General features: G+C 48.3%; 1 protein-coding gene across 2 annotated transcripts in view; it reads left to right on the top strand.

The window, feature by feature from the left end:
- The window catches only part of OPTN (optineurin), a 139,549-nt gene that overhangs the window by 108,656 nt on the left and 5,571 nt on the right, over window positions 1-25,322 (top strand). For both annotated transcript variants that reach the window (XM_063926887.1, XM_063926888.1), the window contains 2 exons: window positions 19,148-19,281; window positions 19,657-19,739. In XM_063926887.1, the coding sequence (XP_063782957.1) occupies window positions 19,148-19,281; window positions 19,657-19,739 (217 nt within the window). The remainder of the gene's footprint in view (window positions 1-19,147; window positions 19,282-19,656; window positions 19,740-25,322) is intronic.

The raw sequence follows: 25,322 nt of genomic DNA on the forward strand, positions 1-25,322 counted from the left end.
AAAAAATTCCAGTTACCGAAAAGAGTATAGTAGCATTTCCTTTCCCGGTAGAGGATAGAAAAAAATGGGAAAGCCTGCCTATTGTTGACCCGTCAGTATCCAGACTCTCAAAAAAGGTGGTTCTACCTGTTCCAGGTTCTACCGCCTTGAAAGAGCCGGCTGATCGTAAAATTGATAATACGCTCAAATCCATGTACACGGCTTCTGGGGCAATCCTACGTCCCACTATTGCCAGTGCTTGGATTGTCAAACCTATAGTAAAGTGGTCAGGCACGTTACTTGAGGACTTGGATACTATGGAGAAATGTGATGTTGAATTGTTTTTACGTAACATTCAGGATTCGGCAGGATTTCTGGTAGAATCCATGAAAGACCTGGGTTCCATGGCTGCAGGAATTTCCTCCATGTCCGTATCAGCTCGTCGAGGACTGTGGTTGTGCCAGTGGTCTGCCGGTGCAGAATCCAGGAGAAGTGTGGAGACCCTACCCTACACAGGTCAGGCTCTCTTTGGGGAAGCGTTAGATGCGTGGATCTCCACGGCTATGGCTGGTAAGTCACCCTTTCTTCCCTCAGCTACACCTGCTCCGAAGAAACCCTTTTCTTCAGTTACATCACAGCCCTTTCGGTCTAACAAGCCCAGAAAGGCCAGGCCGTCCAACACCTTCTTTCGGGGAGATCGGCCCAAGTTCAAGAAACCTGCGGCTGCAGGTTCCCAGGAACAGAAACCTGCTTCAGGTACACCAAAGTCCTCCGCATGACGGTGGACTGCACGCCCCGGAGGTGGGGCCGGTGGGAGCGAGACTCGAACATTTCAGTCATGTCTGGGTGTCCTCCGGCCTGGACCCCTGGGTGCAAGATATTGTGTCCCAGGGGTACAGGGTGGAATTTCAAAATCTCCCTCCTCACCGATTTTTCAGATCAGGCTTGCCAGCTCTGTCCTGCAAGAAGCCGTCCAGAAGTTGGTGGAGGCACAAGTTATTGTACCAGTGCCTCCTCATATTTGAACCTTTTCGTGGTACCGAAACCGGATGGTTTGGTCAGGCCCATTCTGAACTTAAAATCACTAAACCCCTTTCTGAGGGAGTTCAAGTTCAAAATGGAGTCTCTAAGGGCAGTGATATCAGGTCTGGAGGAGGGGGAATTCCTAGTATCCCTGGATATCAAGGATGCGTACCTCCCACATTCCGATTTGGCTGCCGCATCAAGCTTATCTTCGATTCGCATTGTTGGACTGTCACTTTCAGTTCCAGGCCCTCCCATTTGGGCGCTCCACAGCACCGAGGGTATTCACCAAGGTGATGGTTGAAATTATGATTCTCCCCTGCAGACGGGGTGAACATAATTCCGTACCTGGATGATCTGCTGATGAAGGCATCGTCCAGGGAGAAGCTGTTACGGTCCATAACACTCAAGACCCAGCTTCTCAGGGAACATGGTTGGATCCTGAATCTTCCAAAATCACAATTAAAACCAACCAGGAGGTTGTCCTTTCTGGTACTGATCCTCGAACCGGAGGTGCAGAGGGTGTTTCTCCCAGAGGAAAAAGCGTTGGCGATTCAAACGATGGTCCGGGATGTCCTAAAGCCAGCCCGGGTGTCATTTCATCAGTGCATTCGCCTTCTGGGGAAGATGGTGGCCTCTTACGAAGCTCTGCAGTACGGGAGGTTTCACGCTCTGTCTTTCAAACTGGATCTCCTGGACAAGTGGTCGTGATCCCATTTACACTTGCACCAGAGAATACGTCTGTCGCCAAAGGCCAGGATTTCGCTCCTCTGGTGGCTGTAAGTACCTCACCTTCTGGAGGGCTGCAGGTTCGGGATTCAGGACTGGATCCTTCTAACCACGGATGCAAGTCTCCGGGGCTGGGGCACAGTCACTCAAGGGGAAACCTTCCAAGGAAGGTGGTCCAGTCTGGAAGCCGGCCTGCCAATAAACATTCTGGAACTAAGAGCTGTCTACAATGGTTTTCTCCAAGCGGCCCATCTTCTGAGAAATTGGGCCATTCAACTGCAGTCGGACAATGTGACAACGGTTGCTTACATAAACCGACAGGGCGGAACGAAGAGCAGAGCTGCAATGGCAGAGGTAACAAGAATCATCCTCTGGGCAGAAAAACACGCTTTGGCGCTGTCAGCAATCTTCATTCCGTGAGTAGACAACTGGGAAGCGGACTTCCTCAGCAGACGGAGGTGTTCAAGGAGGTAACGGATCTTTGGGGTGTACCCCAGATCGACATGATGGCCTCTCGTCTCAACAAGAAGCTTCGGCGGTATTATTCCAGGTCGAGAGACCCGCAAGCAGTGGTGGTGGACACCCTAGTGACTACATGGGTGTTCCAGTCTGTGTACGTGTTTTCTCCACTTCCACTCATCCCAAGAGTTCTAAAGCTCATAAGGAGAACAAGGGTTCAAGCAATCCTCATTGCTCCAGACTGGCCAAGAAGGGCATGGTACGCGGATCTTCTGGATCTACTGCAAGTAGAGCTGAGGCCTCTTCCTCTGGTTCCAGTATGAATGGTTATGGTCGACAGTCATTAGGTCGACCACTATTGGTCGACATTGGCATTGTCGACATGGACAAATGGTCGACACATTAAAATGGTCACCACATGAAAGGTCACCACATGAAATGGTCAACATGAGGTTTTCTCTAACGTCCTAGTGGATGCTGGGAACTCCGAAAGGACCATGGGGAATAGCGGCTCCGCAGGAGTCTGGGCACAACTAAAAGAAAGCTTTTAGACTACCTGGTGTGCACTGGCTCCTCCCACCATGACCCTCCTCCAAGCCTCAGTTAGATTTTTGTGCCCGGCCGAGCTGGATGCACACTAGGGGCTCTCCTGAGCTCTTAGAAAGAAAGTATATTTTAGGTTTTTTATTTTACAGCGAGACCTGCTGGCAACAGGCTCACTGCAACGAGGGACTAAGGGGAGAAGAAGCGAACCTACCTGCTTGCAGCTAGCTTGGGCTTCTTAGGCTACTGGACACCATTAGCTCCAGAGGGATCGACCGCATGGAACTGTCCTTGGTGTTCGTTCCCGGAGCCGCACCGCCGTCCCCCTTACAGAGCCAGAAGCAAGAAGAAGTCCGGAAAATCGGCGGCATGAAGACTTCTGTCTTCACCAAGGTAGCGCACAGCACTGCAGCTGTGCACCATTGCTCCTCATACACACTTCACACTCCGGTCACTGAGGGTGCAGGGCGCTGGGGGGGGCGCCCTGAGCAGCAATAAAAACACCTTGGCTGGCAAAACAATCACAATATATAGCCCCAGAGGCTATATATGTGATAATTACCCCTGCCAGAATCCTTAAAGCGGGAGAAAAGTCTGCGAAAAAGGGGCGGAGCTATCTCCCTCAGCACACTGGCGCCATTTCTCCCTCACAGCTCCGCTGGAAGGAAGCTCCCTGGCTCTCCCCTGCAGTCTACACTACAGAAAAGGGTAAAAAAGAGAGGGGGGGGCACTAAATTTAGGCGCAGTAAATATTATAGCAGCTATAGGGGACATAATTCAGTTAGTCCCTGCATTATATAGCGCTCTGGTGTGTGCTGGCATACTCTCTCTCTGTCTCCCCAAAGGGCTTCTGTGGGGTCCTGTCCTCTGTTTGAGCATTCCCGGTGTGTGTGCGGTGTGTCGGTACGGCTGTGTCGACATGTTTGATGAGGAAAATTATGTGGAGGCGGAGCAGATGCCTATAGAAGTGATGTCACCCCTTGCGGGGCAGACACCTGCGTGGATGGTTTTATGGAAGGAATTACGTGCAAGTGTCGACTCCTTACACACAAAATTTGACGACATGCCAAATGCGGGACAGCCGGCTTCTCAGCTCGTGCCTGCCCAGGTGTCTCAAAGGCCATCAGGGGCTCTAAAACGCCCGCTACCTCAGATGGCAGACGCAGATGTCGACACGGATACTGATACCAGTGTCGACGACGATGAGTCTAATCTAATGTCCACTAGGGCCATTCGTTGCATGATTGAGGCAATGAAAGAGGTGTTACACATTTCGGATATAAACCCAGGTACCACTAAAAAGGGTATTATGTTTGGGGAGAAAAAACTACCCGTAGTTTTTCCCCCATCTGAAGAATTAAATGAAGTGTGTGAAGAAGCGTGGGCTTTCCCCGATAAGATTGGTAATCTCAAAAAAATTACTAATGGCGTTCCCTTTCCCGCCAGAGGATAGGGCACGTTGAGAAACCCCTCCTAGGGTGGATAAAGCGCTCACACGTTTGTCTAAAAAGGTGGCACTTCCGTCTCCGGATACGGCCGCCCTGAAGGAGCCTGCGGATAGAAAGCAGGAGGCGATCCTGAAGTCTGTATATACACACTCAGGCATTATACTTAGACCAGCTATTGCGTCAGCATGGATGTGCAGTGCTGCCGCTGCATGGTCAGATTCCCTGTCAGAAAATATTGACACCCTAGACAGGGACACTATTCTGCTAACCATAGAGCATATAAAAGACTCAGTCTTATACATGAGAGATGCACAGAGGGAGATCTGCCGGCTGGCATCTAAAATAAGTGCATTGTCCATTTCTGCTAGGAGAAGCTTATGGACTCGCCAGTGGACAGGGGATGCAGATTCCAAAAGGCACATGGAAGTTTTGCCTTATAAGGGTGAGGAGTTATTCGGGGATGGTCTCTCGGACCTAGTTTCCACAGCAACAGCTGGGAAGTCAGCATTTTTACCCCACGTTCCCTCACAGCCTAAGAAAGCGCCGTTTTATCAGGTACAGTCCTTTCGGACCCAGAAAAACAGGCGAGGAAAAGGCGGGTCTTTTCTGTCCAGAGGCAGAGGTAGGGGAAAAAGGCTGCAACAAACAGCAGGTTCCCAGGAGCAAAAGTCCTCCCCCGCTTCTTCCAAGTCCGCCGCATGACGGTGGGGCTCCACAGGCGGAGCCAGGTACGGTGGGGGGCCGCCTCAAAAATTTCAGCGATCAGTGGGCTTGCTCACAGGTGGATCCCTGGATCTTTCAAGTAGTATCTCAGGGGTACAAGCTGGAATTCGAGGCGTCTCCCCCCCCCCCCCCCCCCGCCGTTTCCTCAAATCTGCCTTGCCAACAACTCCCTTGGGCAGGGAGGCTGTGCTAGAGGCAATTCACAAGCTGTATTCCCAGCAGGTGATAGTCAAGGTGCCCCTACTTCAACAAGGACGGGGTTACTATTCCACACTGTTTGTGGTACCGAAACCGGACGGTTCGGTGAGACCCATTTTAAATTTGAAATCCTTGAACACATACATAAAAAAATTAAAGTTCAAGATGGAATCGCTCAGGGCGGTTATTGCAAGCCTGGACGAGGGGGATTACATGGTATCCCTGGACATCAAGGATGCTTACCTGCATGTCCCCATTTAATATCCTCATCAGATTTGCGGTACAGAATTGCCATTACCAATTCCAGACGCTGCCGTTTGGACTGTCCACGGCACCGAGGGTGTTTACCAAGGTAATGGCGGAAATGATGATACTCCTTCGAAAAAAGGGAGTTTTAATTATCCCGTACTTGGACGATCTCCTAATAAAGGCGAGATCCAGGGAGCAATTGTTGGTAGGAGTAACACTATCTCAGGAGGTGCTACACCAGCACGGTTGGATTCTGAATATTCCAAAGTCACAGCTGGTTCCGACGACACGTCTACTGTTCCTGGGAATGATTCTGGACACAGTCCAGAAAAAAGTGTTTCTCCCGGAGGAGAAAGCCAAGGAGCTGTCATCTCTAGTCAGAGACCTCCTGAAACCAAAACAGGTGTCGGTGCATCACTGCACGCGAGTCCTGGGAAAGATGGTGGCTTCTTACGAAGCAATTCCTTTCGGCAGGTTCCATGCCAGAATCTTTCAGTGGGACCTGTTGGACCAATGGTCCGGATCGCATCTTCAGATGCATCGGCTAATAACCCTGTCTCCAAGAACCAGGGTGTCTCTGCTGTGGTGGCTGCAGAGTGCTCATCTCCTAGAGGGCCGCAGATTCGGCATACAGGACTGGGTCCTGGTGACCACGGATGCCAGCCTTCGAGGCTGGGGGGCAGTCACACAGGGAAGAAACTTCCAAGGACTATGGTCGAGTCAGGAGACTTCCCTACACATAAATATTCTAGAACTAAGGGCCATTTACAATGCCCTAAGTCAGGCAAAACCCCTGCTTCTACACCAGCCGGTACTGATCCAGTCGGACAACATCACGGCGGTCGCCCATGTAAACCGACAGGGCGGCACAAGAAGCAGGACGGCAATGGCAGAAGCCACAAGGATTCTCCGATGGGCGGAAAATCACGTACTAGCACTGTCAGCAGTGTTCATTCCGGGAGTGGACAACTGGGAAGCAGACTTCCTCAGCAGGCACGACCTCCACCCGGGAGAGTGGGGACTTCATCCAGAAGTCTTCACACTGATTGTAAATCGCTGGGAACGGCCACAGGTGGACATGATGGCGTCCTGCCTAAACAAAAAACTAGAGAGATATTGCGCCAGGTCAAGGGACCCTCAGGCGATAGCGGTGGACGCTCTAGTGACACTGTGGGTGTACCAGTCAGTTTATGTGTTCCCTCCTCTGCCTCTCATACCAAAGGTACTGAGAATAATAAGAAAACTAGGAGTAAGGACAATACTCGTGGTTCCGGATTGGCCAAGAAGAGCGTGGTACCCGGAACTTCAAGAGATGATCTCAGAGGACCCATGGCATCTGCCGCTCAGACAGGACCTGCTGCAGCAGGGGCCCTGTCTGTTCCAAGACTTACCGCGGCTGCGTTTGACGGCATGGCGGTTGAACGCCGGATCCTAAAGGAAAAGGGCATTCCGGAGGATGTCATTCCTACGCTGATTAAAGCCAGGAAAGATGTAACTGTAAAACATTATCACCGCATATGGCGGAAATATGTTGCTTGGTGTGAGGCCAACAAGGCCCCAACAGAGGAATTTCAGCTGGGTCGATTTCTGCACTTCCTACAGGCAGGAGTGACCATGGGCCTAAAATTAGGCTCCATTAAGGTACAGATATCGGCTCTGTCGATTTTCTTCCAAAAAGAACTAGCTTCACTACCTGAAGTTCAGACATTTGTAAAAGGAGTGCTGCATATTCAGCCCCCTTTTGTGCCTCCAGTGGCACCCTGGGATCTCAACGTGGTGTTGAGTTTCCTAAAATCACATTGGTTTGAGCCACTAAAGACCGTGGATCTAAAATATCTCACGTGGAAAGTGGTCATGTTATTGGCCTTGGCTTCGGCCAGGCGGGTATCAGAATTGGCGGCTTTGTCATTTAAAAGCCCTTATCTGATTTTCCATATGGATAGGGCAGAATTGAGGACTCGTCCCCAGTTTCTCCCTAAGGTGGTATCTGCTTTTCACTTGAACCAACCTATTGTAGTGCCTGCGGCTACTAGCGACTTGGAGGATTCCAAGTTACTGGACGTAGTCAGGGCCTTGAAAATTTATGTTTCCAGGACGGCTGGAGTCAGGAAAACTGACTCGCTATTTATCCTGTATGCACCCAACAAACTGGGTGCTCCTGCTTCTAAGCAGACTATTGCTCGCTGGATTTGTAGCACAATTCAGCTGGCGCATTCTGCGGCTGGACTGCCGCATCCTAAATCAGTTAAAGCCCATTCTACAAGGAAGGTGGGCTCATCTTGGGCGGCTGCCCGAGGGGTCTCGGCTTTACAACTTTGCCGAGCTGCTACTTGGTCAGGGGCAAACACGTTTGCAAAATTCTACAAATTTGATACCCTGGCTGAGGAGGACCTTGAGTTCTCTCATTCGGTGCTGCAGAGTCATCCGCACTCTCCCGCCCGTTTGGGAGCTTTGGTATAATCCCCATGGTCCTTTCGGAGTTCCCAGCATCCACTAGGGCGTTAGAGAAAATAAGATTTTACTCACCGGTAAATCTATTTCTCGTAGTCCGTAGTGGATGCTGGGCGCCCATCCCAAGTGCGGATTGTCTGCAATACTTGTACATAGTTATTGTTCACTAAAGGGTTATTGTTATGAGCCATCTGTTGAGAGGCTCAGTTATGTTTCATACTGTTAACTGGATATGGTATCACGAGTTATACTGTGTGATTGGTGTGGCTGGTATGAGTCTTACCCGGGATTCAAAATCCTTCCTTATTGTGTCAGCTCTTCTGGGCACAGTATCCTAACTGAGGCTTGGAGGAGGGTCATGGTGGGAGGAGCCAGTGCACACCAGGTAGTCTAAAAGCTTTCTTTTAGTTGTGCCCAGACTCCTGCGGAGCCGCTATTCCCCATGGTCCTTTCGGAGTTCCCAGCATCCACTACGGACTACGAGAAATAGATTTACCGGTGAGTAAAATCTTATATTTTTTTTGTTTTCTGTGTAAAGTGACGGGGAATCCCAATTAGTGCACCACGTCCCCTCGCATGGCTCGCTTCGCTCTCCATGCTTCGGGCAAGGTGCCTCGCTCCGCTACCGCTGCGCTCGGCACAGATTACCGTTCCCAATCGTAGTAAAGTATGGAAAAGTTCCCCAAAAGGAAAAAAAATGTTGAAAAAAATCATGTCGACCTTTTCACGTGTCGACCTTTCATGCGTCGACCATGTCAATGTCGACCAAGAGTGGTCGACCAAATGACTGTCGACCATCCAAACGGATACCCTTCCTCTTCGGGAGGACCTGCTGCAGGTGCCGTTCGCCTATCAAGACTTACTGCGGCTACGTTTGACGGCATGGCGGTTGAACGCCTGATACTAGCTCGGAAGGGCATTGCGAACAAGGTTATTTCTACCCAGATACAGGCTAGGAAACATTACCATCGTATTTGGGAAAAAATATGTATCTTGGTGTGAGTCCAAGAAACTTCCTGCCGTGGAGTTTCAACTGGGACGGTTTCTCCTCGTCCTACAAGCTGGTGTGGATATGGGCCTGAGGTTGGATCTGTAAAGGTCCAGATTTCAGCCCTATTCATTTTCTTCCAAAAACAATTGGCTGCCCTCCCTGAGGTTCAGACCTTTTTGAAGGGAGTTCTGCACATCCATCCTCCCTTTGTACCGCCTACGGCGCCTTGGGACCTTAACGTGGTGTTGCAGTACCTCCAATCGGACTGGTTCGAGTCTCTACAGGAGGTTGAGGTAAAATGTTCTACGTGGAAGGCTGTCACGTTGTTGGCTTTAGCTTCTGCTAGACGTGTGTCGGAGTTGGGGGCTTTGTCCTGTAAAAGCCCATACTTGATCTTCCACGAAGATAGAGCTGAGCTCCGGACACGTCAGCAGTTTCTTCCGAAGGTTGTGTCGGCATTTCATATCAACCAACCTGTTGTGGTGCAAGTGGATACTGACTCCTTAATTTCATCCTTGGATGTTGTAAGGACTCTGAAAATATATGTGTAGAGGACTGCTCGTCACAGGAAATCAGACTCTGTTTGTCCTGTATGATCCCAAGAAAATTGGGTGTCCTGCTTCTAAGCAGACGATCTCTCGCTGGATCAGGTTCACTATCAAGCATGCGTATTCTACAGCAGGCTTGCCGTGTCCTACGTCTGTCAAGGCCCACTCTACTCGTAAGGTGGGGTCTTCCTGGGCGGCTGCCCGGGGTATCTCGGCATTACAACTTTGCTGAGCTGCAACTTGGTCTGGGTTGAACATGTTTGCAAAGTTCTACAAGTTTGATACTTTGGCCTCTGATGACCTGAAGTTCAGTCAATCAGTTCTGCAGGAGCCTCCGCGCTCTCCCTCCCATTCTGGGAGCTTTGGTACATCCCCATAGTACTAATGTGGACCCCAGCATCCTCTAGGACGTAAGAGAAAATAGGATTTTGGTTACCTACCGGTAAGTCCTTTTCTCGTAGTCCATAGAGGGTGCTAGGCGCCCGCCCAGTGCTTCGTTTTCCTGCAATTGTTATCTGGTTCATTACAACTTTGTTTTTAGTTAAGTACTGCATTGTTACTTGGTAAGTAATGTTTTTAGCGGTTGCTGAGTTTTCAAGCTAAGTTAGCTTGATGTGCCTTGTATGCGTGAGCTGGTATGAATCTCGCCACTATATGTGTTAAATCCTTCTCTCGAAGATGTCCGTCTCCTCGGGCACAGTTTCTAGACTGAGTCTGGTAGGAGGGGCATAGAGGGAGGAGCCAGCCCACACTCTCAAACTCTTAAAGTCCCAATGGCTCCTGGTGGACCCGTCTATACCCTCATGGTACTAATGTGGACCCCAGCATCCTCTACGGACTACGAGAAAAGGATTTACCGGTAGGTAACCAAACTCCTATTTTTTCATCCATTAGGGTTCACTGGAGTACTCTTGGGATATGACGGGGCGTTAGCAGGGATAGGCACATTTAAATTAGTAACCCTCCGGGGCGTGGCTTGGCTCGGCATGGAGTAGCAGCTGCAGGTTGTAGCTCCTCACCAACATCCTGCTGATATATCCTGCTCCCTGCTGCGTTCTCGTTGGAAATTGCTCCACAGGGGTGTTCCAGTGTGCTGCATCTTTTAAAGTTTGTGCTGTGTCTTTAGCTGCAGAAAAACCTTGGCATTGCGGAGCTGCGTAGTGCGGCCTACATCCTAGGTGTCGCTGCCGGCCTCGTTGCCTGACATTGTGCTGTGCACAGGTTCACTTCCGGCTACGGTTCTCCTCTCCTCTGACCGCTCCGGCTGGCGGGCTGCTAATTCTGGGACTGCTGGCGCTGACTGGCGGCGGTGGGAGACTTCTACATCGCCGGGATTGACCGCATGTTTACTGTGGCCAAACTTATCTGCTGCGGATCCGCCACGTCTCCTACCCGACTGTCTACCCAAGCTGAATGCGGGGCGGCTTCTTCTGAGTGGTGCTTTTAACTCCGTGTCTGTGCCGCTGCTGTCGCCTTATATTGGGAGCGGAATCCTTGCACTTTGGCCGACCCTGGGAGCAGCTTATTTTGAGAGTGCTTTCCCGCCGCGGAGACGCCATCTTTTGACCGGGCCCCTAGGATACCGCAGATCTGGGCACTTCATAACTTCTCTCCTATGCTTCCCTAGTGAGTGCACACCTTTTTTTTTTTTTCCACTATAGCTCTCTGCTGAACACTGAGGTCTCCTTTATCATGAACACACGGAACTGCCATTTCTTCTGCGTTTTATACCTCTGATATTGCCTGTTTGAGACTGGACCTTTTTATTATTTCTATCTGCTATTCAGTGCTTCTTTACATATTACTGGCTTCGGTGAGGCACCCCCTGCAGCCATGTTTAACCCTGCTAGTACCTCTGAACATCTAACCTCCTCTATCCTGAAGGCTGTTATGGAATCTGAGAAAAGGATTCTTGCTATATTTGGAGAAGAGACTGTTGCGGTGCCTGTTTCTCCTGAACAGTCTGCCTGCCTACCTGTGTTGATGCCCTCGGAGCCCTTGGGTGAGCCTGTGGGTTCCGCTACACAACAAATTATAAATAAATTGGGGGAGTTGCGGATTAATCCCATGCGTATTCGCCGTTATTCCTGGTTGGCGATGGTGCATGGGATGTCAGCGGCAGCCTCCATCTCGTCATTAGTGACTGTGTGGATCCACACTGTAATCTCATTCAGGGCCTCAAAATTTGACTTTTTCGACACTGGAGAACTGTACTGTATCACATTGCAGTCCGTTGAGGTGCTAGGGAGGGGGATGGATTTCCATTCTGTAATTTTTGTGGACCTGAGGCCTTTACTCTTCTCTACTTGGATAATGCTGTGCAAGATGGCTGATGACTCCATTTGTTTTGTGCCTCACAGTGAGAGCACTCGTTTGGAGGGCTCTCTCGACTTTACTTTTGTTTTAAAGACTTTTTCTTTTTTCAATTCCCAAACCCTTCCCAGCTTACTAAGAAAAGTGGGTTTGGGGGTGCTGCTGAGTGCAGCATAGGCTTGTCAGCACACAGGAGAGGAGCCCCGCCATAGACCTCAATCGTCTTGTGCTGATTTTAGCCTAAGGCTGCAGGAGCTAGACGAAGCTTGGTCAGAGAAGCTCCATCAGAGCCTCCACAGTACTGAAGTAAGGAGCGGGCAGACAGCTCACACTGCCGCCGCTCCGCTGTGCCAGTGTGTTACTGTGGGAGCCGGGCGGTCAGCTCATGCTACCGCCCCGCCGTGTGTGGGGACTTAATGTTTAACCTGTGTAACTGTGCATAAGTCTCGCCCCCTAGCACAGCCGTGGTCAGCCTAGCTGCCGCCTCTGAGCGCCCGCAGCAACCCATCTTGCATACGTGGTCAGCTCTCGCTCCCGCCCGTCTCTCCTGCTCTCAACGGCCGCGGACAACTGACACGGGCCGCCCCTCACTACTGCGATCACAGCCGCGAACAGCTCTCACTGCTGCTGCGGCTCCCAAGTCTCCGTTCCCCTGCATTACTTCTCAAGGGGGGAGATCGGGGAGTGATATTAAAATCCATTAGTGCTAGCCGGGGCTTCCAGCAGCTCACATATATAAGTCAGTGAAGCACATAAGAGTCTAATGTGTAAAAGCAATAGGGTCCCTAGTCCAGCATTTCCCCTCACATAGGGGGGATGGCTATGGTTAGTGGGGGTAATACAGGCTATTAAGCCAGCAAACATTGCTTTATATGGTACATGTTTTAATACTGTATATGTGTTTAAAAAAAGAAAAGAAGAAAAGCACATGGCTGGACGCCATTTTAACACAACTTCCTGCTTCTTCTTGCAGGAATTTGATGTCTGTCCTATAACACACGGCTACTGGAGGGGGCAGAGGTGTTAGTAGGAATTGCAGTTAAGCACTTACTTAACAGAAATTAGTGTGTACAAAGGGGGTAATTCAGAGTTGATCGCAGCAGCTAATTTGTTAGCAGTTGGGCAAAACCATGTGCACTGCAGGGGGAGCAGATATAACATGCGCAGAGAGAGTTAGATTTGGGTGGGGTGTGTTCAAACTAAAATTTAAATTGCAGTTTAAAAATAAAGCAGCCAGTATTTACCCTGCACAGAAACAAAATAACCCACCCAAATCTAACACACTGCAAATATTATATCTGCCCCACCTGCAGTGCAGATGGTTTTGCCCAACTGCTAACAAATTTGCTGCTGCGATCAACTATGAATTAGCCCCAAAGTGCAGCGCACTTCTGGCTTATACACACCTTTAGTAAAAAAAAAAATATTGAGTCGTTGTATACATGTCTGTCTGCGTGCATGATGAGTAAAGCTAATGCAAAATCAAAGAAGCAGCTTGTCTGCGATGTCTGTAAAAGTGTGTGTTACCTGATGGAACTTCCACAGTGTGTCTTGCAAATACGGGTCCAAAAACAGCCCTCTACCTTGATCCTCCTTGGGCAATGATGGCAGGTGTGATGACTGATTTAAAGTCAGAGTTGGCCGCTGCGCGAAAAGATCATGAGGCGGCTAGGTCTGATTCTAGGTTAATACCATCTGAGCTTCCAGAGTGGGCTCAGGATATGTCAAGAATTTTGCAGGGTATACAAAAGTCCATGTATAGTTCAATTCCTAAAAGTAGTCATCGTTTGTCTCATAATTTACTGGCTTCAGCTGTATTGCATTCTGACGATTCAATGCCAGACCTTATATCTCAGGAAGAACAAGAGGAAGGTGAATTGAGTCAGATAGTGAGGTCACTGATAGCCTGGGCATTGATAATCTCATCAGGGGATAATGCCAGGTACTACATTTTACTGAGACTGAGGAGCCTCTGTCAAATGATAAAGTTCTATTTGCTAAAAACAGAGGGCAACTGTGTGTGTTTATATTCAGATTCTCTTAATAAGCAGGTATCAGAAGCATGGAAAAATCCAGATAAATGGTTTTCTATGCCTAGGCGATTTCTGTCTACTCGTTTCCAGAGTCTATGACAATGAAGTGGGAAAATCCACCAACCAGTGGATTTCTCAGTTTCAAAACTTTCAAAGAAGTTTAACCATTCCTGTCCCAGCTGCAACTACGCTTAAGGACCCGTCAGAGTGTAAGCTAGAAGCTATGCTAAAGTCAGTGTATACAGCAGTAGGGGGGATGCTTAGACTTGTGTTATTTGGAGTTTGGGTTAACAAGGCTGTAGTTGCATAGGCAAAACGGCTCAAGTTAGGCCTACAACAGGATCTTTCCACAGACCAGCTTATACTTTTTGCTGATCACATTTGTAAAATCGGCTGAGTATTTAGGTATGGCTTCTATGGACGTTGGGCAGGTTAGTACTTGGCTTTCAGCTTCACTAATTGCATCCCAACAGGCGCTTTGGTTGTGTTCTTGGCAGGCAGAGGCTGAATCAAAACGAGGAAGAGAAGCGTTGCCTTATACTGGCGATATGTTATTTGGTCCTGAATTGGACAAATGGGTTTCTCAGGCTACTGGGGAAAGTCTGTTTTCCTACCGTTGACCGCACCAGTTCCTAAAAGAAAATATGCTGGACCAGCGTTCAGACCTCAGTCCTTTCGAGGCCGTGCTCGAGGAACAACCATACAGAGTAGACATGGTAGAGGATGTGGTTTTCAACAAACCACTAACCGTTGTCAGGACACAAAGGCCACTGACAAGCCAGTGGCATGACGGGCTTCCAGCCTATCTTGGATCTTCAGTTGTGGGAGCACGCCTTCAAAAGTCTCACTTGGCGTGGTTTCAGACATCCACAGGTGGGTGGATCCGCAATTTAGTGTTCAAAGGTTACAAAATAAAGTTTGATTGTCTACCACCAATGCGGTTTTTCAAGACAGGTCTACTTGTGTCAGCAGACAAGAGGGCAGTTCTGCAGTCTCTCGTAGATTCAGGAGTTTTGGTTCAGGTACCAGTACACCAACAAGGTCAAGGGTTTTATTCCAATCTTTTTGTAGTACCAAAGCCGGACGGCTCGGTCAGATCAATATTGAACCTAAAGGGGCTCAATCGGTACGTCACTTGCTACAGATACAAGGTGGAATCCTTGTAGTCAGTGATTGCAGGTTTAGAACCACATGAATTCATAATTTCGCTGGATCTCAAGGATGCGTACTTACACATTCCAATCTGGCCACTGCATCAGGCGTACTTAAGGTTTGCAGTACAACTCATCCATTATCAATTTGAGGCACTACCGCTTGGCCTCTCATCAGCGCCTCGGGTATTCCCAAAGGTGATGTCTGTGATGATAGCTCATCTCAGATCCCTGGGAGTGATAATAGTTCCGTACTTAGACGACCTTCTCATCGAGGCTCCGTCTTATCACATACTCCTTTAAAATACCTTACTAACGTACAATGGGGGTCATTCCGAGTTGATCGCTAGATAAAAATGTTTGCAGCGATTAAGTGAAAAGGCGGCACTTCTGCGCATGCGGCGCAATGCGCACGCACGATGTACTTTCACAACAGCCGATGTAGTTTTACACAAGATCTAGTGAGGCTTTTAATTCGCAATGTCCGCTAGAGTGTGATTGACAGGAATGGGGCATTTCTGGGTGTCAACTGACCGTTTTCAGGGAGTGTTTGGAAAAACGCAGGCGTGCCAGGAAAAACGCAGGCGTGGCTGGGAGAACGCAGGGCGTGTTTGTGCCGTCAAATCTGGAACTGAACAGTCTGAAGTGATCGCAAGCGCTGAGTAGGTCTGGAGCACTTTTTTTTTGTAGCAGCTCTGCGATTCTTTCGTTCGCACTTCCGCTAAGCTAAAATACACTCCCAGTGGGAGGCGGCATAGCGTTTGCACGACTGCTAAAAACTGCTAGCGAGCGCTCAACTTGGAATGACCCCCAATGTACTAGTTCAGCACGGTTGGATTGTCAACGTCAAAAAATCAAGTCTTGTCCCATGTCAAAGAATTCAATTTCTAGGAATGATTCTGGATACGATGGATCCATGAATTTACCTGCCAGAACAGAAAGCACAAAGTATTTGTCATCTGGTACAGTTAGTGCTCAAACCACGGACAGTCTCGGTGCACTTGTGCATTCGACTGTTAGGAAAGATGGTGGCATCTTTTGAAACACTCCAGTTCGGAAGACTTCACTCACGTCTTTTTTAACTGGATCTTCTCACACAGTGGTCAGGCTCTCATCTTCAAATACATCAGCTGGTGTGGTTGTCTTCAAGGGCCAGAGTATCACTACTCTGGTGGCTCCACATACACAATCTCACCGCAGGAAAAAGGTTCGGAGTCTGGCATTGGATAATTTTGACGACGGACGCAAGTCTCAGAGGTTGGGGAGCAGTGGTCCTACATTGTCAACTTCAGGGTCTATGGTCAGACCAAGAAAGATTACGGTCAATAATGTCCTGGAACTCAGGGCAATTTACAATGCGCTGCGACAGGCAGTTCACATTCTCCAGTCTCAGACTGTTCAAGTTCAGTAAGACAACATGAGGGCAGTCGCATATATCAACAAACAAGGAGGGACTCGAAGTTCGAATCCTGAATTGGAGCATCACCAAGTGATATTGTCGGCAGTGTTCATTCCAGGAGTGGACAACTGGGAAGCAGATTATCTCAGCCATCAGGATTTTCATCCAGGAGAATGGGCTATAAATCCAGAAGTGTTCCAGATGTTGGTCCAGCGGTGGGGTTACCCACAGGTGGATCTAATGGCATCTCGCCAAAATCGTCAAACACTAGTATGTGTCCAGAACAAGAGATCCAAAGGCAGTGGCAGTGGATGCTCTTACAATAGCTTGGCCGTACAGCCTCGTGTATCTATTTCCACCATTTCCGCTGCTTCCTCGGTTGCTAAAGCGGATCAATATAGGTTGGTGTGAAGTTCGTAAGTTTCCGAGTTATCCCGTCTTTTGCTATTTTTACAGGCGGGGTTAGATGGAGGACTGCGTTTAGCTACACTAAAGGTGCAGGCCTCTGCCTTGTCAATTTTCTTTCAAAGGCGTTTGGCTCTTTTGCCAATAGTTCACCCTTTTCTGCTAGGTGTCCTTAGAGTTTAACCTAGTGATGGACATCGGAAGCCCACCATCAAATGATGGCTGGGCTTCCACCATTGATCTTTCGATGCGATGGTAACGAACTATCGCATCAAAAGAATTTGATCGTAAAAACTATTTATATGATTTACCATTCACAAAAATCTTTGTAGCGCGGTTGACAGGGGGTTAGATCGGGGCGTGACTAGGGGTGGGATTGGGGAGTGACTATGGGTGGGATTGGGGCGGAGCATGGAGCAACAGACAAACTCTAGTGTAACTAGCAGCGCTGCTCTGGGGACTGGAGGGTATATTATACATACAGTCTGACTTGCCCGGCACAGGTGGGGAAGCTGCTGAAAGTGAGTCCAGTGTGTTGCAGCCAGGCAGTGAGGAATACTAGAGACACTGCCACTGCTTCTCTGCTGTGTGAGTGACTGCTGCAGGGCAAACTCTGATTGGCTCTCTGAGACAGAGCCAATCAGAGCTAGCAATGTGCCCTGTTGCCTAGCAGCAGCCTAGAGAGAGGAGGGAGTGAGGGGACTGAGCAGGGCCACGTCTGAGGCAGGCAGAGAGTCAGAGACAGCCTCCAACGAACCCATGAAGACTCCATGATGCAGAAACAGCAGCCTGGAAGGAGTTGGGGGAGGCATAGCTAGCAAGAATTAAAAAAAAAAAAAAAAAAAAAAGAGGCCACCATCGGAACACCATCGAATGATTATAATCGATGCTGGCAAACCATCGGAAGGCCACAATCGAATTGAAAAAAACAAACAACACTACTACTATCGAAAACAAACATTGATGGTTGGTAAACATCGGATTTCGATGTCCATCCCTAGTTCAACCTCCATTCATACCACCTACAGCTCCATGGGACTTCAATCTAGTTTTAGATTTTTTGCAGTCTTCAATTTTTGAACCCTTACAACACATGGATGTTAAGTTTCTAACTTGGAAAACGGTGTTTCTCCTAGCCTTAACTTCAGCAAGGTGTGTTTCAGAGTTAGGTGCGTTGTCACGCAAACCACTGTATCTGGTGTTTCATGATAACAGAGTGGAACTTCGGACGAATCCCGCTTTTCTACCAAAGGTAGTATCATCTTTTCACGTCAATCAACCAATCGTAGTTCCTGTTTTTTTAGAAGGTTCTGGAACTCCAGCTACTTTGGATGTGGTATGCGCACTTCACGTTTATGTAAGCCGAACATCAACAGTACGTAAAACGGATACATTGTTTGTTCTCTATGATGCAGTCGATAGGTTGGCCAGCCTCCAAACAAACCTTGGCTAGATGGATTAAGCTGACCATTCGTCAAGCTTACTTTCATGCTAGTCTACAACCGCCTGCATCCGTTTCAGCACATTCAACGCGTTCTGTGGGAACGTCATGGGCAGCAGGTCGTGGAGCTTCTACGACGCAACTTTGCCGTGCAGCTACATGGTCATCAGTGCACATGTTTGTGCACTTTTACAAGTTTGATACGTTTGCAGCATCAGCATCTAGCTTTGGCCGTCTAGTGTTACAGGTGCCAACCAGTTCTCCAGTCCAAGGGGGAAACTTTGGTATACGTCCCAAGAGTACTCCAGTGACCCCCAGTGGATGAAAAAGTAAATAGGATTTTGGTACTTACCAGGTAAATCCTTTTCTTTGAATCCATAGGGGGCACTGGACGCCCACCCAGAGCAGTTTCACATGACTTGTGGTAAGTTCAGTAAATCTTATGGCAACACATTCTCACCGACTTGTTGAAATGTTAAGGTAATTGTTATCTATTGTCGTGTCAACTATTTAGTTGTTCGTTATCTTTTAGATGTTATATGTAATTCTCCATTGTTCATCCTCTCTTTTGCTCCTGTTCTGCTCAGTAAAAAAACACTGAGGCATCGTGGGAGTATGGAGGGGGTGGAGGGTTACTAATTTAAATATTTAAATGTGCCTATCCCTGCTAACGCCCTGTCCATATCCCAAGAGTACTCCAGTGCCTCCTGTGGATTGAAAGAAAAGGATTTATCTGGTACTGTAAGTACCAAAATCCAATTTTTTTTCAGCATTTGCTGTGTCAATAAGTAAGGTGCAGCACTCCCCTATTCCACACTTTGGAGGGGATGCAGTCAATATACCGGCTGTTGGGATCCCGGCGTTCAGGAGACAGACGCTGGAATCCCAACAGCCGTTGAAATACCGACGCCTGGAATCCCGACACACGTTTGTTATTCCCACTTGGTTGGTGGGTCCACACCACTAACCAAGTGGATATAGAACCTGTGGCAAGCTAACATATGGCATATTCCAAGATATCTAATTCTTTAATCCACTGTGTGTTTTCTGCTGGTCACTCGCAGATGGAGGTTTACTGTTCTGATTTTCATGCTGAAAGGCTTGCCAGAGAAAGTATTCATCAAGAGAAGGAACAGTTGGCAGCACGGCTGGCATACATGCTACAAGAGAATGAGGGTCCAGGTGATATTCGGGATAGGTAATAGTTTATTGTGACTATAACTGCTTAACCCTTTTGACACCCCTGCTTCTCTTATTCCCTGCATGTTCTAAACATTGAATTTCATTATTCTACTAGAATGTAACATAGTATAGCCAGATATTTATGTAGGATTGTTTAGAGCAGTAATGGAGCACTCCAGCTATTTCTTCCATGAGGCTAAGCTAGTATCATGGAAAATGACTGCTTGAGAATCTTTGGTAATATTATTTATACAAACTTGGTATGCATAGAGACTATGGTTCCAGTCCCACAGAATAAGAACAGCAAGTGGTGTATTGAATGTTTTTTTTGTTTTTTTTCCGTTAACTGGTCACAGAGTAGAAACCCAGTTCTGTGTGACTTTTCTTTTAGGCAATCCATAGAGCAACTTCAGATGCGGCATAGATCCATGAGACCTTCGGATAGTGGTGAAAGTGCAACCCTTGTGTCAAGAGGTAAACTATTACACTGGGCACAGTGGTATCAACATACAATTATTCTCTAAGGCCTATTTACTATCACTGCATTTAGGTGCTAACTTTTCATTCAAATATGACACTCAGCATTTAATTTTCTTCTGTCATAGTTACATAACAAAAGAATGTCAAATTGCATTTAGTTACAAAATGTGTACATCGTTTGATATTGGTAAATTAGGTAACATATTTCAGCAAGAGATTTGTTTATTAAGAACTATTTATATACAGTACACACATTCCGCAGTGCTTTAGAGAATATTTTATTGTTCACATGAGTTCCAGCCCCATTAGAGTGAACTATCTATATTCCCTACAACATGTACACACAGAGCAGAGTTCTGTTTTGTCAGAAACGTAGTATGTTTTTGGATAATGTCAGGAAACCCCACAATAGTGTAACGCAGCAAGCTAACCATTGTGCCACCATGGCCATTTCCATATTTCCATATCATCATCACACCCAGTTATACAAATTAAACTGTTTCTGTGGTGAAAAAAAATTATACTTAAGAGAATGAGAACAATGCTTTTTGAAATTATTACCATTTCACATTTATGGACTTAGATTTTCACTTTTGGGGGAATAGCTACAGTTGCATGGCTTGGCCAAGAAATGCTACTGTATAAGAAGTGACAGCAGAGCAGTGGTGTATCTAGGCTTTGTTTTGTCTGGGGCAGCAACGGAAATAGCCCATTTTTCACTCCATATATAATAGGTGTTCATATATGACTGGGAAAAAATAGGATTTATGTTCTTACCTGTTAAATCCTTTTTTTTGCGTCCATAGTGGGAACAGGTACCATGAGTCTAGCCTGTAGTGGTAAGAGTCTGGGCACCAGCTAGTTTTCCCAGCAGCCCCAGACAGCAAGTGAGTTAAGTTAGCAAGCCATGGCAGGAGCGAGGAGAGGGAGAAGGACCAGTGCACACAGAAACACAACCACAGGAGAGTGGTCCAAAAACAGGTACGAAGGTACAAACCCTGAAGCACCTGGTCTGCAGGGGTGGGCGACTTGTGCCTCTTGTGGACTCAAAGAAAAGGATTTAACAGGTAAGAATATAAATCCTGTTTTCTGTCTTGTCCACTAGGAGGCACAGGTACTATGGGACAGCCAAAAGCTGTCCCCTTTATGGGCAGGGATGCCCGGAGCTGCACTGAGAAGTGAACGCCCAAAAGCAGCATCCAAAGATGCAAAGGCATGATAGGCATAGAAACTAGTCAAAGTGGGCAGAAGACCCCATGGTCATTTTACTAAGCTGCTTCGCAGAAGCACCAGGCTGAGTCGCCAAAGACTGTCCCACTGGCCGAGTGGAAAAAGTAATCACCACGGCAGGGGCCGAAAGTACCGCTGGCGAGTAATCCCAGCGTATAGTCAAAGAAAGCCATCTGGCCATTACTGTCTAGGAGCTTGCCACCCTTGTTGGCAGAAGTGGACAGGACCCTATCCTACGGAAATCTCTAGAACTCTCCTGTTAAACAGAGGCCTTCACAAAATTGAAAGAGGCCTGCTCCGGCGAAGAGTCTGGTACGTGGGAGAAGGGGCCACAACCTCCTGGTAGATGTGAAATGTAGACACTACTCCTGAAAGGAAACCCGATCATGTCCAAAGAACAGCATGGTCAGAGAGAAAATTCCAGAGCAGAGTGCAGCACGAACACTGTCGGGGACTATGTGGTAGCAAGGAAGAAGACCGTCTTCATATGAAAGACCACGAATGTCAACCATATAAAAAGGCTCAGAGACAACTGGAGCATCCAAAGGACCAAAATAAGGAGATTTATGGTAGACTTACCATGGTTAAATCTCTTTCTGTGAGGTACACTGGGTTCCACAGGGAATACATCGGGGTGTAGAGATGGAGCTTGATCCAGAGGCACCAACAGGCTAAAGCTTTAGACTGTCCCAGGATGCATTGCGGGGCCTCCTCTATTTAACACCGCCTCTAGGCACAGGAGCTCATTTTTGTTAACCAGTCCAATGCAGAAGCAGGTAAGAGAGAAGGCAGATGATAGTCACATAGAACCACGTTCTCACAACAGGAGGAGAAGGGACCAGCGGCTAATGCCATATAAACCCAAAGAAGCTAAGTGCGTCAGGGTGGGCGCCCTGTGGAACCCAGTGTACCTCGCAGAAAGACATTTAACCATGGTAAGTCTACCATAAATCTCCTTTTCTGCAGCAGGATACACTGTGTATCACAGGGAATACATCAGGGATGTCCTAAACCAGTTCCTCAAGGGTGGGGACGCACCTTAGCGGGTATGAGAACCCGGCGTCCAAAGGAAGCATCCTGGGAGGCGGAAGTATCAAAGGCATAGAACCTAATGAATGTGTTCACTGAGGACCACGTAGCAGCCTTGCACAATTGTTCTGGGGTCCAACAGACCGAGTAGAATGGGCCTTAATAGCAGCAGGAGCTGGGAGCCCAGCCTGCGCATAAGCTTGTGCAATCACCATTCTAATCCATCTGGCCAAAGTTTGCTTATTCGCAAGCAGGCCACGTTTGTGGAAACCAAATAGTACAAAAAGGGCATCTGACCTCCTAATAGAGGCAGTCCTCTCCACATATATACGGAGAGCCCTTACCACATCCAAAGACCGTTCTTTGGAGGACAGATCAGAAGAGATGAAGGCCGGAACCACAATCTCTTGGTTAAGGTGAAAAGATGACACCGTCTTAGGCAAATAACCTGGGCGAGTTCTAAGAACTACCTGGTCACGATGAAATATCAGAAAGGGTGGATGACAGAACAAGGCGCCTAAGTCGATAACCCTTCTAGCAGAGGCAATAGCCAGTAAAAACAGGACCTTGGCTGTGAGCCATTTAAGGTCCACTGTCTCAAGTGGTTCAAATGGAGACTCTTGCAGGGGATTCAGGACAACAGACAGATCCCATTCAGCCACAGGAGGGACATAGGGAGGCTGAATCCGCAGTACGCCCTGAGTGAATGTATGAACGTCAGGTATAGACATAATTTTTCTCTGAAACCGCACCGACAAGGCAGATATGTGAGCCTTGAGGAAGGCCAGACGAAGTCCTAAATCCAGGCCTTATTTCCAAAAAGCCAGAAGTCTGGAAGTACTAAACTTGTAAGCATTGTAACTCTTAGCAGCACACCAGGTGAAGTAAGAATTCGAGACCCTATAATAAATGGGTGCAGAAGCCGGTTTGCGGGCCTTTAGCATAGTTTGAATAACCGACTTGGAAAATCCTTTGGCCTTCAGGAGTGAAGCTTCAAGAGCCACGCCGTCAAAGCCAGTCTGGCCAGGTCCGGGTAGACACAAGGGCCCTGAACGAGGAAGTCTGGGCATTGAGGAAGTAGAAGAGGACGCTCTATCGATAGACCCTGCAGGTCTGAGAACCAATGCTGTCTGGGCCATGCTGGAGCGACTAGAATTAGGATTCCTCCTTCTTGCTTGAACTTCCGTAGTACCCTGGGCAGGAGTGACACTGGAGGGAACATGTAGGGCAGCCGAAAGTTCCATGGAATTGCCAGTACGTCCACGAACGCTGCTTGAGGATCCCTTATCCTTGATCCGAAGACCGGAACTTTGTGATTGTGTCGAGACGCCATCAGGCCTACATCTGGTAGGCCCCACTTGTCCACTAGGAGTTGAAAGACTTCCTGATGAAGACTCCACTCTGCATGTCCTGACGACTGAGGAAATCCGCTTCCCAGTTGAGGACTCCCGGAATGAACACTGCCGATATTGCTGGCAGATGGCGTTCCACCCATTGAAGGATTTTTGACACTTCCATTATTGTCATGCGGCTTTGAGTGCTGCCTTAATGATTTATGTAAGCCACCATGGTGGTGTTGTCTGATTGTACTTGAACAGGCCTGTTCCGTATCAGAGGCAGGGCAAGAGTCAAAGCATTGAACACTGCCCGCAATTCCAGAATGTTTATCGGGAGGAGAGATTCCTCCTTGGTCCACCGACCCTGGAGAGAGTGTTGCTCCAACACCGCGCCCCAACCCCTCAGACTGGTATCCATAGTTAGTAGGCCCCATTTGGGAATCCAGTAGGGACGGCCCCTGTTCAACTGCTGGGCCTGTAGTCACCAGCTCAGGGACAGACGTACCTCCAGAGTCAAGGAGATCATTTGAGACCTGATCTGCTGAGGCAGGCCATCCCACTTGGAAAGGATTAACCTCTGTAGAGGGCGGGAATGAAATTGAGTGTACTCTACCATGTCGAATGCCGACACCATGAGGTCTAGTACTTGCATCGCCAGGTGTATCGACACTCTTGGGTGTGAGAGGAAGTATCTGATCCTGTCCTGGCGTTTCAGGACTTTCTCTGAAGACAGAAACAGTCTTTGGCTGTGTGTGTCCAGCAGTGCCCCAAAGTGCATCATGCTCCGAGCAGGGACCAGCAAGGACTTCTTCCAGTTGACAAGCCACCCCTGGGCTTGTAGGAAGTTTACCGTCAGTTGCAGATGACTGAGGAGGACTTGTTGGGAGTTTGCCAGAATCAACAAGTCGTCCAGATATGGCAGGATCCTGATTCCCTGACAATAGAGATAAGCCGTCATCACGGCCATAACCTTGTTGAAGATCCGAGGAGCTGTGGCCAGTCCAAACGACAGAGCCTGGAACTGATAGTGAAGGTTGCCAGTAGCAAACCGCAGATATTGCTGATGCGATATGGCAATAGGTATATGCAGATAAGCATCTTGTATATCCAGGGATACCATATAATCTCTGAGTTCCATGGCCAGTACAATCGAGCGCAGCATTTCCATACGGAACTTGGAGACACTCTCACAAATTTGTTCAGTGATTTGAGGTTGAGTATAGGCCGGAAAGATCCATTGGGTTTCGGGACTAGAAACAGGGTTGAGTAGTATCCTCCGCCTCTCTGGGACAGGGGTACCGGCACTACCACTCCTGTATCCAGGAGGGAACGCACAACCAGGTTTAGAGCTTGCACCTTCAATGGGTCCGAAGGAATAACCGTCGTTCAGAACTAGCGAGCAGGACGTCTCTTGAAGGAGACTGCATACCCGTGAGAGACGACTTCTCGCACCCATGTGTCTGAAGTGGTCTTTAACCTGACCTGGGTGAATTGCAGATGTTGGCCTCTCACTCTGGGATCACTCAGGGGGAGGCCCGCCCCGTCATGCAGCAGGCTTATCTTGTTTGGAAGCAGGCTGACGGCAGCCCAGGATTGTTTTGCTTTAGGCTTAGTGGTTTTTGGAGCACGAGCTTGTCTCGGGTATGCCTGACCTTTTGCTTTTCCCTTGTGGTCGGAACGAACGAAAAGTGGTACTCTTTGCCTTCTGTGCAGAAGGGTTAGTATTTCGGAGAAACGCAGTCTTAGTAGCCGCAAAGTCAGTTACAATTTTATTTAGATCCTCCCCAAATAGGATGTCTCCCTTTTAAAAGGGAGTTCCTCCAAGGTCTTTTTGAAGTCCAGGTCCACCTTCCATTACCTCAACCACAGAATTTGGCGTGCAAGGATGGATGTAGTCAATGCCTTGGCCTCCATTACACCTGCTTTAGATGACTCCTCCTGAATGTAGTGGGAGGCGCTGGTAATATGAGACCGATATTGT

Source organism: Pseudophryne corroboree, chromosome 6, assembly GCF_028390025.1.
Source record: "Pseudophryne corroboree isolate aPseCor3 chromosome 6, aPseCor3.hap2, whole genome shotgun sequence".
Lineage (NCBI taxonomy): Eukaryota > Metazoa > Chordata > Amphibia > Anura > Myobatrachidae > Pseudophryne > Pseudophryne corroboree.